Raw genomic sequence first — 12,042 nt, forward strand, 5'->3', positions numbered from 1 at the left:
CAATGCAAGTAAGTACTAAATATGAGAATATAGCCTTCAGTATAAACGCTTTTGCGCCGGCAATTCTCTGAAAATAAAAGGTGAACGCACAAACTGTATTTATGTCGAAAATTGATTGTAAAACTGTTCTATCTATTGAGCCTTTTCATTAGAGATAAAATTGTTTCATGCAGGAAAACAGTGTTACAAAGACGCGGATATGTTTCCTATGTTCTGGTGTTATACTCAAATCAGCCAATGGAATAAATGAAGTGTATTCATTCGTACCTAGCCGCGGGAAATTTTATTTGAATATTATTGGACACTTACAAAGGTCAAGTCAGGGTGAAAAGCTGGCTTAATGCAGCTTACGCCGAAAAAGCCTCCATGTATTATTAAAATGGTGACATTTAGAGGAGACACGACCGCACTCAAACTTTGAAAATAATTAGTAGCTGTATTGCTTTTCATTTTCATGCATGTTAATATACATTATGATAATAATTATTACCACCTAAAGAGAATTTTTAAATAACGCTTTACTTTCACGTCTTGTTGTATTTCTAAAGAGTCATTTAAGTGTAGAAATCTTATAGCCTGGTGATACCGCGTATCGGTGTATTAAGCCTTTGTCTTAAATAAATATATGGTAATGTGCATGATTGTGTTGGTAATGCATGATTTTTTTCTTCTGTATTAAACAGGTAGTCTATAATATAATATAAAACACGCAACTGATAAAATATGTGTTGACAAATGTATTTATTAATAGCATGGGCGTCCGCAGGAATGATCCTTGGGGATCAAGCGTTGTTTCCCCCTTTGAAAATTTTGAGAATAAGGCTAGATCATGTCACCCTGCATCATGAAGTATATATGGAAGGTTACGAGTTAGGATTTGTGGAATTGATTAAATTGGCTTTATTGGAGTGGGTTATACCTATCTCTCTCTCCTTTGATCATATATAGTGACTTTTCTCATATATAATCAAAAAACATTTTCTGACTTACAGCATTCCATAAGAATTGTGAAAGCAATCATTAAGTATTTCAGAGAGAGCCCTAAGAGAAGACGGCTAGTTCCGAACAAAACATTGTAAAGCGAAACAAGGTGGACTGCAAAGTAAAAAAGCATACGAATCTTCGCTAACCATTTCATCGAAATATACGCCATCAGTTAGAATATTTAACGCAAAACGAAAAGAATACGAAAGGACGACAGACCGCACATCAGCTATGGACGGCAAGTGGAACGGCGACATTTGTCATAGCGCTCCTCAAACCTTTGAGAATTATAGCCAAATATTTGTCCGTTTAGAGCCCATCACGCAAGCAATTCAGGCTGTTCGATCGGAAAATGCGGAATCGATTTTCGCAGGATATATTTGGTTCGGAATTAAAAACAGCCGAATATATTGGTGTTACAATGACAATACCACGGCAATGTCGCCGTCAAGAACACCGAGAAAATGTTGGTGGAACCAGTGAATAATACTATCGACGCACGATTTTTATTCCGTGCATGGACTCACTGATCCAGTCTCTAGGAAGCCGATTTTTAGAATCTTATATGCCTGTGTTCATTTTACAGCAACTCCATCCGAACCTCATAAAAAAATTCGATCGATCAGACAGTCAAATTTTATCAAATCGAAAATTTTGAACAAGACGCAATGTCATTGTACGACATGAACAAGAAGGAATCCATCAAATAGAATGAGTAAGATTTTGTTTACTTGGACAAATACGGATTTGCTTCCGTCCGTGCGTGAGGCGATGATCATATTACTAACCCACTTGTACGGTTGAACGATCATTTAGCATGCTGAGACGAGTCAAGACATGGCAACGATCCACTATATCCGACGACAGGCTCTCAGGATTATGCATGATGTGCGTTCACATGGGGTCGGATCAACACCGACAATTATATGTTTATTAAAAAAATCATCGAGAAATTCGGCAAAGACCAACGTCGCCTTCATATCCTATTCAGGGACTGAATAAATGTTAATTGATTGACTACTCCCCTCGATTCCGCACGAATGAATCTTGTTAAAAACAATGTTTTGAGAGTTAATAAATTGTGCAATAACCGCATCCATGATCGACTTGCTTAAATGTAAATGGGAGTTGATGTTCGTGTGAAACTAACCACAGGTGGGTAGCGTGTGGCTATGATATTAAATAGTGAAAACATCATTTTGAATGATAAATAATCATATTATAACGAAAAATTAACTTTTCTGAAAAAAATATTTCACTTTCAAATATATATATAACAAGGTATGCAACTCAAAATCACCCCAAAACGGGGTGCATCGCTTTGAACAGCCATATCTTCATCAATTGTGCAGCGATTTTCACGATCTCGGTCTTATTCAACGCATAAATGAATTTCCTTTCTGGAAATGTATATGTCTTGCAATATTTTTACAAATGCTGGGTCAACTTTTAAGAAATAACACGATACACAACTCGCATGACCCAGTTGACAGTGATCATGCTGTCTTTAAGACTGAAATCTTCACGGAGTAAAGGGCAACTTCCCTACAAAGTTCATGTAGTTCGATACCATAATTCAATAAAACGTATGAAAAAACATTATTACCGTTCTTGTCGTTACATTCTGCATCAAGACTAACTGTCCAGCGCCGTTTGAACCTTTGTTTACATACACTTCAACTAACTGACATTTTAAACATACGAGTGATTTCATTGGTCCAATGCGGAGGTGTGTCTTTACAACTGGAGATTTCATTCATAAAGAATGCACCTGTGAAACTAACCAGGGGTCTGACCCAAATTGTTCTATTCAGGTATCTATCTTTTTCGTGCACCGATTTTCCAGGGGGGGTGGGGGGGGGGGGCATCTGACACCGTTTGCCACAATTTGCGGACACCTAGTCAATATGTTATGCGTTTTTTTAGGTCATTTACTCAATATATGAAATTAAAGTATATATTCACAATATTATTTTATAACACACGAGATGATAATTGTTAAACAATTAATTTAATTTAATGTTATTAGGAAATATTTCGAACGAATGAGGCCGTTTTCACAATTATTTAAGGACTGCACAAGTTGTAGTCATTGTCAGGCCGTTTTATCTTAGGGCTGAATTATCGGCCGTTTTGACTTGAGCCGAAAAAAATCTGAGTGTTGTAATAAATCGGGTTCATGATTTCGACGGTAATCTTAATATCGCTGGGATCAAATCAAGGTTAAAATAATGCCAGTGGTTTTATTAGAACGTATTCCTTTACCCAGCCTAAGAGCCTATACAGGTTTCAGCGTAATTTTGCTTGCATGTGCACTTTTTTACGCCCACCAAGTGGTTTTGTCAGCACAACATGAAGGTTTGGATGTGCCAGTTGTTGAGACTGATCCCGGCGGAGTGGAGGTCCATTACATGAACATCTCTCTCCCTCATGACAGCTATTTTTGGAACATGGTGTATGTGATGACGGCAGAAGCCTGGTGTGTTTGGGTAAGTAGAGTGCCAGGTGTTGAGTCGAGTTCTAGTAAGTTCCGCACCAGAAGTGCGTTCATTTACAGCGAACGTTCGCTTTTGAAGGCTCGGTTTGCGGCAACTCGGTTCACCTCAAACCAACGCGAACCCTCTCGGGAGGTAGTTCGCTAGCTAAACCAAAGTCTAGTGCGTTCAGTTACAGTGAATGTTCGCTTTAGTTTGCGAACGTTCGCTATTAAACGCTCGGGAGGTTGTTCTCTAGCGAAACCAATTGTTCATTAAGACCAAATTGGAACCTAACAATCATTGGTGAATGTTCTCTGATTTGCATGTAGTCTAATAGTCCATATAAATGAACCTTTGATAATTTTTGCTATGTCGGCTCAGGTAGCACAGTACAGCCAACGGGGAACAAATATATTTCGCGATCTGCGGCAAGGTGCAAGGAGTCGGCCGTTGAAGCCACGTCAGTATGCGGCGGCAAGTCGCATTCCGCCACGAAGCTTCCCATCTGTCCACCGAGACATGCCCAGACAAGCCGCGATCCGCGACATGACGCCGAGTCGATGCGCATCTTCAAATAAAAATCCTTTTTTAATGATTAGTTAGTCAAAGAAATTTTAAATAACAATTATAATAATAGTTCAACTCATAATTAATTTAATGTGCGCAGATTCAAAATAGCTAAACTAGTTATTTTAAAAGCATGCTGTTGTTTTGTTTTTAGTGATTGCATTCCCGTTTCTAAAGAAATTGCTGTCATCCGGATAGAAATAATTATTATTTTAGAAGAAAAAAATTCAAAAATCGAATTTATAAAAACAAAATACGATTATCACGGGCATGTATTAATAAAATTCCAATAATCATTTGCCATTGTCATTTTTAGAATCGGCTAAAGTACTTTAAGTTACTTTGTGTGCGTTTATTGCGCTGTATGATTATTGTCTTTATATTAAACGATCAACAAACGTTTTTGTTTTGGGTTTAATTTTTACGACAACATGTATTAGCATATAAGCATATTTAATGTGTCTGACCAAGTTAGTTTTTTCCCGCCCGTAGTGTATGTATTTCACACATAAATGTCACGTAATTATGTTTTGGCACATACAAGTGGTCAAGACTCCAACAGTTGGTGGATTTATAATTGCTTGTTGTTTTTTGCTATTATATTTTACATTTATAACTATTCAAAGATGTGATGAAATAATGTCCAATGGGGCGTTTTTTTTTCCACTGAACAGGCATAAATCACCTGACGTGATGTACATGTTTTAATACAACACAAAATACACCTAAACTTTCCATGCGGCATTGTATATGTCTGCATAATTTTGCGCGCTATTTATGGAGACAAAGGATATTTTAGCACTGATTATTTGACGCTAGAATTTGTTAATGTCCATGAGCATAAAAATTCCGAAGCGTGTTTCGGATTACAAATTTAATAAAGCTCATTTCAGAATGGAACGAAACATTAACATTGTGCGTAATTTATTCAACGATAATTTGTTAAAGCGCATTACGTGCCAAATCGCTTATTAACACTTGAAAATAATAAATATGAAAGTAGCGTAAATCTAGGTTTTTATGCTACACAAATGTACATGTAGGTGTATATCTTTACACTCAATCTGCCGCATATGTATGCGGAGGATTTACTCCGCGAAAGTACCCGAGGTTATAAAAGACTCTGCGTCGTTTTGCGGATCGATGCTGAGTGCCTCGGCGATATGCCGCGTGAACACTGGACACAGCCGCCGCACACTAAATTTCTGGCCGTGGCGTAGCAGCGGATTATGTTTGTGCCGCGTTGGCTGTACTGTACATATGCACCCCTTCATAAACACAATCGCAGTTTTGCTCACAGATTTTGCGCGCATCACTTAACAGATGTCTTTTGTTACCAATTAAGGAAAGCGATGAGTACTTCAAAAACCAGTGATTTTTTTCCTTCTTTGGACGGGTCCGGTAAACAGACCTGTTCCCAATAACCTAAGGACCCGTCTCCAAAATGATACGGACCTGTCCCAATTTCTGAAAAAATACAAAAATCCCAAACAAAATTTAGTAAACAATCCCCGAAAACGCCAATTTAATGTATTTCGAGACCGTTTTAACTTGCGGTCGATTTGACTTCTCAATCATTGACTGGTTTAATTATTAAACGTTACATTTGCACGTTAAATACGTGTAGTTATTGCGAAATACAAACCAGTCTGAAATTTATTACGCTTCCGGCAATATTCACCATGAGTCACAATAGTAAGTATTACAGAAAGAAATTAAAGCCTACAAGTGAAGTCAAAAGCAAATCATTAAGCGATTATGGCTTCGTAAAAAGTTAATAAGTCTGCACAGACAAGCAAAACAGACGAGGACAAGGCACACTTAGTACTCATAAAGCTATGCTGCCTAGGAGTGTCTGGACTCTCATCAGCCCAGAAAGACGCCATTCTTGATATATTTAAAGCAGATAAAAAGAGAGAACTCTGTAACAATCTGTGTTCCGATAGCATGTTGTTGTTTGTGCAAGACTGTGAATAAAAGTTTATGTTGCTTTCCTGCATACATGCCAGACATCCCGATCTCGGCGGGACAGTCCCGCTTTTGGGCCCTTTGTCCCGGCGTCCCGATATGAGACGATTTGTCCAGACATTCGTTAAAATAAAATTCGCTATTCAAGCTCTGTTTCGCTAACATTTACCACCGCTAATCCCTTTATCGCCCCACAATTAACAATCCGATTCTACTTCTCGTGTGTACCAGTGTTGTTTATGACACCTTATCAGCGATTTATCGGCTAATTATTGATTTTATCAGGCATTCACACCATGGTGGTCTTTAAGATAGTGGTCGCTTATTGCTATCAATAGTATGTTTTATAACGAAATAAATGTTGAAAATGTGCTTGTTTTTGTCTTTGTTTGAAACGGTTTACAAAACAATTGTTTTGTAAAATTAACTCTACGTCATAAATGTGTCTTTTACATTCAATGTTTAGTTCCAAAATAGCGGGATAATCCAAATGTGCGATATACCAAAATCGCAACAAACAGTCCAATAAGTGATACCCATTCTGTATAGTGTAATTGGGTGTAATTGTAATAAAAACAACGAGGTGCTATGCATGACAGTTTGACCCTACTCCAATTAAGTTATTGGCAGTTAAAATGAACACAAAGACGGTTTGCTTCTACCAAAAGCCTACCTCGGAAATGTGTACGGCCGCGCATTCCGTATCAAGCTGATGTAACTGTTCGGTAGATAGTTTACTGTAACCCGAACTTTCAGTGTACTGGATAACTTCCCCTGCGTTAATGTTTGCCATTGAAAGTAATATAATGAGTATTGTTGTCGTAATGTTCCAGATTTTGTTCTTTAAAAAGATTAATATTATCTTCGTTGTTTGCTATTGTCTTATTTAATAAAACTGTTATTGTTATGTTTTAGATTTCATGCTTCATATCAGATGTTTTATGTCTTGAATAAAAGTATCAAGAGTTTTTGTTGACTATACTGACTACAGTAAAGGTGGAATGATAGATCGTTTTAGGTGTCCTGCTTTTTGGTCAAATGTCCCGACAATTTTTTATGGAATGTCCCACTTTGGACCAAAAAAATTCTGGCATGTATGCTTTCCTGAGTCATTTAAAGCTGACAAAAGTTGAACAAAGCCATTAAAATACCATTCTTCAATTGGTACAATTCACAACTTGATTTTTCTCAATTGGAAGATTTCGCGACTCGTTCTTTCCCAATTTGGTGATTTCATGACGGGAAAAATTCCCAATGGCATGGGTACTGTACCCATTCCCAATTGGGTGAAAAAATCACTGCAAAAACACATAAAATTTACCTGAATAGCTGCCTACAGATGTTATCCTTTGCATGTTATTATTACAACATATTATTCTTGCTGACATTTTAATTTTGAAATTTGGAACTGTGCAAATACTTGACGACTGTTTGACATCATTATCGACTTAGGTTACATCAAATATCATGATGTGCAAAAGATTGGTGTACTGCAACCTAACCGATAGCCACACATTTTGTCGGCATAATTACAACAGTTTCCCAATATGGTGGATAGAGCATACAAAAGAATAATAAAGTCAATAAGAAGCAATTATTTCTTGCTTTAATGGTACCATTTTCATGAGTTTGTGCTTTAGACAGGTAAACATTGCCTATTTTGCCATGGAAGGAACTTATCAAAATCTGATCAGTGCAATTTATGCTATGAAGGAAATTTCCAAAATTAATCCACGATTGTTTTTATCATAGGGTGACAGGGCTCTTGAGACAAAATTGCTATATTAAGAAATAAGAAATTATCTTACTATTGTTGTTAAGAGCCCCATAAGTTGTGCTGAGTTTTCACCTGGTCTCTTTGGCTGTAGTGAGACAGTTTTGCACGAACACATATCTGCTTTAGCTTACACAACTGGACACTGACACCTGTTTTGCAATATTATTTCCAAGTTATGATTACTTTATAGTATAAGAACATTGAAATTTGCATGTCATTGCATTTATTAATAGTCAATAAGATTAAGAACAAATTATTTGCACTTGTTAATTTTGAAGTGACCTTGCTTAAAGCCACAAGTGTACCTTGAAATGAAGTACATGTTAATCAATACATATAGATGCAATTTAAAAGTGTGCAAAGTTGTCATTCAATCTATAGCCTAGTTAGCAAGTAATTTATTATATTTTTTAATTTTAAAACCGAAAGTATGATTTCTATACTTATACATCCATTTCGACAAGTGCAAGTACTGTATGTGTGTATTACCTATCACCAATAATACATGTAGTCTAGTTCTTTCAGGCTTATTGCCAAGCTGTTCATAATATTAGTCATTAACATGTTAATGTTTGTTTCTTACAGACACTAGTCAACACTGCATATTGCTGCCTTATCCTGCTCGGAAAGCTTGTTCAAAAAGTAGTTTTTGGGGAGTTAAGAGTCAGCGAACAACAGGTAAAAAGAATAGCAAAAAACTAGATACTTTTACAATTGATTTCTGAGCCATTGTTAGTGCATCTAAGCTCAAATTGCTCATTGGTAGCTGTCGCTTCCATTCGGTGTCGCCAGTTGTCAACTTTTAGGTGGCTCGTTACCACTCTATAGGCACCATTTGTATAAATCCTGCATTTTTGGTATCTGCCCTCTTTAGCAATCGGTTTTTATTTGTCATCAAACTTTCTGCATATGTTAAAGTATACAATGGAGGCCATGTGCAGAAACCAGCAAAATCTCACCTGGCACTGTTGAGTAATTGGCATCCATCTGTCAGGATGTCTGTCATCATTAAAACAAAATACTCATTTATGATTGGCTCAATCAGGTAACATGCTGATTGTATATTTTTCCATATGTAAGTAGCTTTTCATATAAGATGTGTAACACTAAATGACATCGCAGATGGAAAGAAGACAATGTTATAAAAAACAGAATAGTGAACTTTTCTCATTTTATGTTTATAAAGAAGAATGAAGGGTTCTAATAATTAATTTGTTGCACAGCCTCTCACTTACACCTAATAGTATGATACTGGGTAGTTAATCTGTATTGGGCTCTAGCTGCGCTTTCATACAATATTAATTTACTGACCTGTGTCACACATTATGTAATCAGTAAGAATAAGTGTAACTACTACTTCTAATAATAAAGGTCAAGGTCTCACTTAGAGGTCTAATTTCAAATTTTGCCATTAAACATGTTGAAAATCCTTGTAACATGTGTAGATACATGTAAGGCCATAAAATAGCATGCTCAGACTGTAATTTTTTTATTCATCATGCACATTTTAAATAAATCACTACAAAATGATGATCATTAATACTAAGAAGTGTGGCTTGTATCATCTGTCTCCCTACCACAAAGGTCAAGGTTAAATTAATCTTTTATAACAATATGACGATATAAATGCCATGTTTGAATAAGATTCAAGTGATGTAAGAACTAGGTCACCAGGTTAAGGCTTAGATGATTGGTGTACCTTGAACCTAAGGGAGTGCTTTAGGGCCATCATGGCCATCTTGTTTAAAATAACAATCTTTCCACTATAAATTGCTTACTTCTTCCAATTCTACGTTAATTTATTATTCTGCAAATTAATGGTTTCTTTTATTACAATCTGTTACCTAAATAAAGCATAATATAACACAGATAGTAGTTTGTTGTTGGAAGTACCACTTCCATATTTTCATCCCTTAAATTGTTCTAACTTATTTGTAAAATATAGGTTTTATTCAATTTGTTATAAATACAAGTGTTTTAATTACATAGCAACAAGGCAATGGTATGCTTTTCGTGTACATGTTACACCTGTCGTGGTCTTTACAGCATGTGAAGGACAAGTTCTGGAACTTCCTCTTCTACAAGTTCATCTTTGTGTTTGGGGTGATGAACGTACAGACGATGGAGGAAGTGGTCCTCTGGGTGGCCTGGTTCACCATTCTTGGTTTCTACCATCTACTGACGCAGCTTGCCAAGGACAGGTTTGAATATGTAAGTGTCTCTGTGAGAATTGTTGACTTCTTTTAAGGCAAGATCACCTGGTAATTCTTGTTTTCAGATTCTTCCATTAGACTTGTGCCCAATGCCTACACTGAAAGAAAAACAGCATGTACATGTATAGTAATTTCATTTAAGCATCTTTAATGAGACTTATTGACAAGAAACTGAATTCTGAAAGAAAAAAGAAAACAAGTATCACAATGTGATTTGAGGTTTAACATCAATACGCAATTTTAAACCTATGGCGTTATAAGACCTGATTATTTCAGACATGAAATTGGCTTGGAATTACAACTTTGTATAGGGCCTAGATATTTTTAAAAGATGACCTTATACAAGTCATTGAAGTAGAAAGTAGCCTCCCGACTGTCCTCAATGCTATTCCTGACTTCCATGTCTATGTGGCAAGTGTGATATTGTAGGTATCCGGACTGACATTTCTATGTGAAAAGTGTGATATTGTTAGTATCTGGACTTACATTTCTATGTGTTAAGTTGATATTGTAGATATCCAGACTTCCATGTCTATGTGGCAAGTGTGGTATTGAATGTATCCTGACTTCCATGTCTATGTGGCAAGTGTGGTATTGAAAGTATCCCGACTTCCATGTCTATGTGGCAAGCGTGATATTGTAGGTATCCAGACTTACATGTCTATGTGGCAAGTGTGGTATTGAATGTATCCTGACTTCCATGTCTATGTGGCAAGTGTGATATTGAATGTATCCTGACTTCCATGTCTATGTGGCAAGTGTGATATTGTAGGCAGGGCTCAACATTAATGGTTGTCCTATTGCCCCTGGCAAGTAAAAGTTGGGTCCGGGCAAGTTATTTTACAATCTAGTTGTCCGCCCAGGCAAGTGCAAAAAAGAACAAAGAGCATTTAATTTAGACTTAAATTAGACTTAAATTGCTGTAATCATTTTGTTAAATGTGCCAAAAAAGGTGTTGTGGTGTTTCATTTTGATCTTTATTTAAGAAAAATATGAGGTTTACAGTTAATGTGATTTTTCATGTTTGGGCAAGCGGCTTTACGTTCAGGGCAAGTAGATTTTCTAGGTACTTGCCCGAAAGGGCAAGTTGGTTTTTAGGTTAATGTTGAGTCCTGGTAGGTATCCTGACTTCCATGTCTATGTGGCAAGTGTGGTATTGAATGTATCCCGACTTCCATGTCTATGTGGCAAGTGTGATATTGTAGATATCCTTACTTACATGTCTATGTGTTAATCGTGATATTGTAGGTATCATTTTCTCCCACAACTCCACGGCTGGTCCATGTGAAGCTGCTGTCACTGCTCTGCGTCATCATCCTGTCATGCTGTGGACTGTTTGGCCTTTGTGTTCTAGCTGGAATACAGATGGGAATCACCATCTTTGCCTTTATGGCAGCTGAGGTAGGGGTATAACCTTAAAAACATTTGTTTTGTGAGCAGTTAATGCTAAACATCATAAGCTGATCTAAATATAAGAAAAGGATGATAGATCAGTTAATGACCATGCATTATAGTAGTCTAACAAGTAATGTCTGTACATGTACTTGACTTTGGCAATAACATGTATGAAATAAAAAACCAAGGAAATAATTGTCTGTTGTGGTTCGTTGTGCGTAGTGCAGCCTCAACATTTGCCTTGTCAACACTCTAGAGGACACATTTATTGTCCAATCTTCATGAAAATCAGTCAGAACATTCGTCTCAGCAATATCTTGTATGGGGACGAAAATGGTAACAGTTGCTTGAAAAACATGGCCGCCAGGGGGCGGTGAATTTTTCCTATTATGGCTATATATGGCTATAGTAAAGCCTTGTTAACACTCTAGAGGCCACATTAGTTGTCTGATCTTAATGAAACTTAGAAGATTTGTCCCGATGATATCTTGTACAAGTTTAAAAATGATTCCTGTTGGTTGAAAAACATGGCCCCCAGAGAGCAGGCATTTTGTCCTAATATGGCTATAGTAAAACCTTGTTAACACTCTAGAGATCACATTTATTGTCTGGTCTTAATGGAACTTGGTCAGAAAATTTGTCCCAATGATATCTTGGACGA

General features: G+C 36.8%; 1 protein-coding gene across 2 annotated transcripts in view; it reads left to right on the forward strand.

The window, feature by feature from the left end:
- Window positions 1-3,108: 3,108 nt before the first annotated feature.
- The window catches only part of LOC127858536 (E3 ubiquitin-protein ligase AMFR-like), a 32,369-nt gene continuing 23,435 nt past the window's right edge, over window positions 3,109-12,042 (forward strand). For both annotated transcript variants that reach the window (XM_052395743.1, XM_052395744.1), the window contains exons 1-4: window positions 3,109-3,473; window positions 8,359-8,451; window positions 9,820-9,984; window positions 11,235-11,387. In XM_052395743.1, coding sequence (XP_052251703.1) covers window positions 3,216-3,473; window positions 8,359-8,451; window positions 9,820-9,984; window positions 11,235-11,387 — 669 coding nt within the window. In that variant the 5' untranslated portion in view covers window positions 3,109-3,215. The remainder of the gene's footprint in view (window positions 3,474-8,358; window positions 8,452-9,819; window positions 9,985-11,234; window positions 11,388-12,042) is intronic.

This window comes from Dreissena polymorpha, chromosome 14, assembly GCF_020536995.1.
Source record: "Dreissena polymorpha isolate Duluth1 chromosome 14, UMN_Dpol_1.0, whole genome shotgun sequence".
Taxonomy (NCBI): Eukaryota; Metazoa; Mollusca; class Bivalvia; order Myida; family Dreissenidae; genus Dreissena; species Dreissena polymorpha.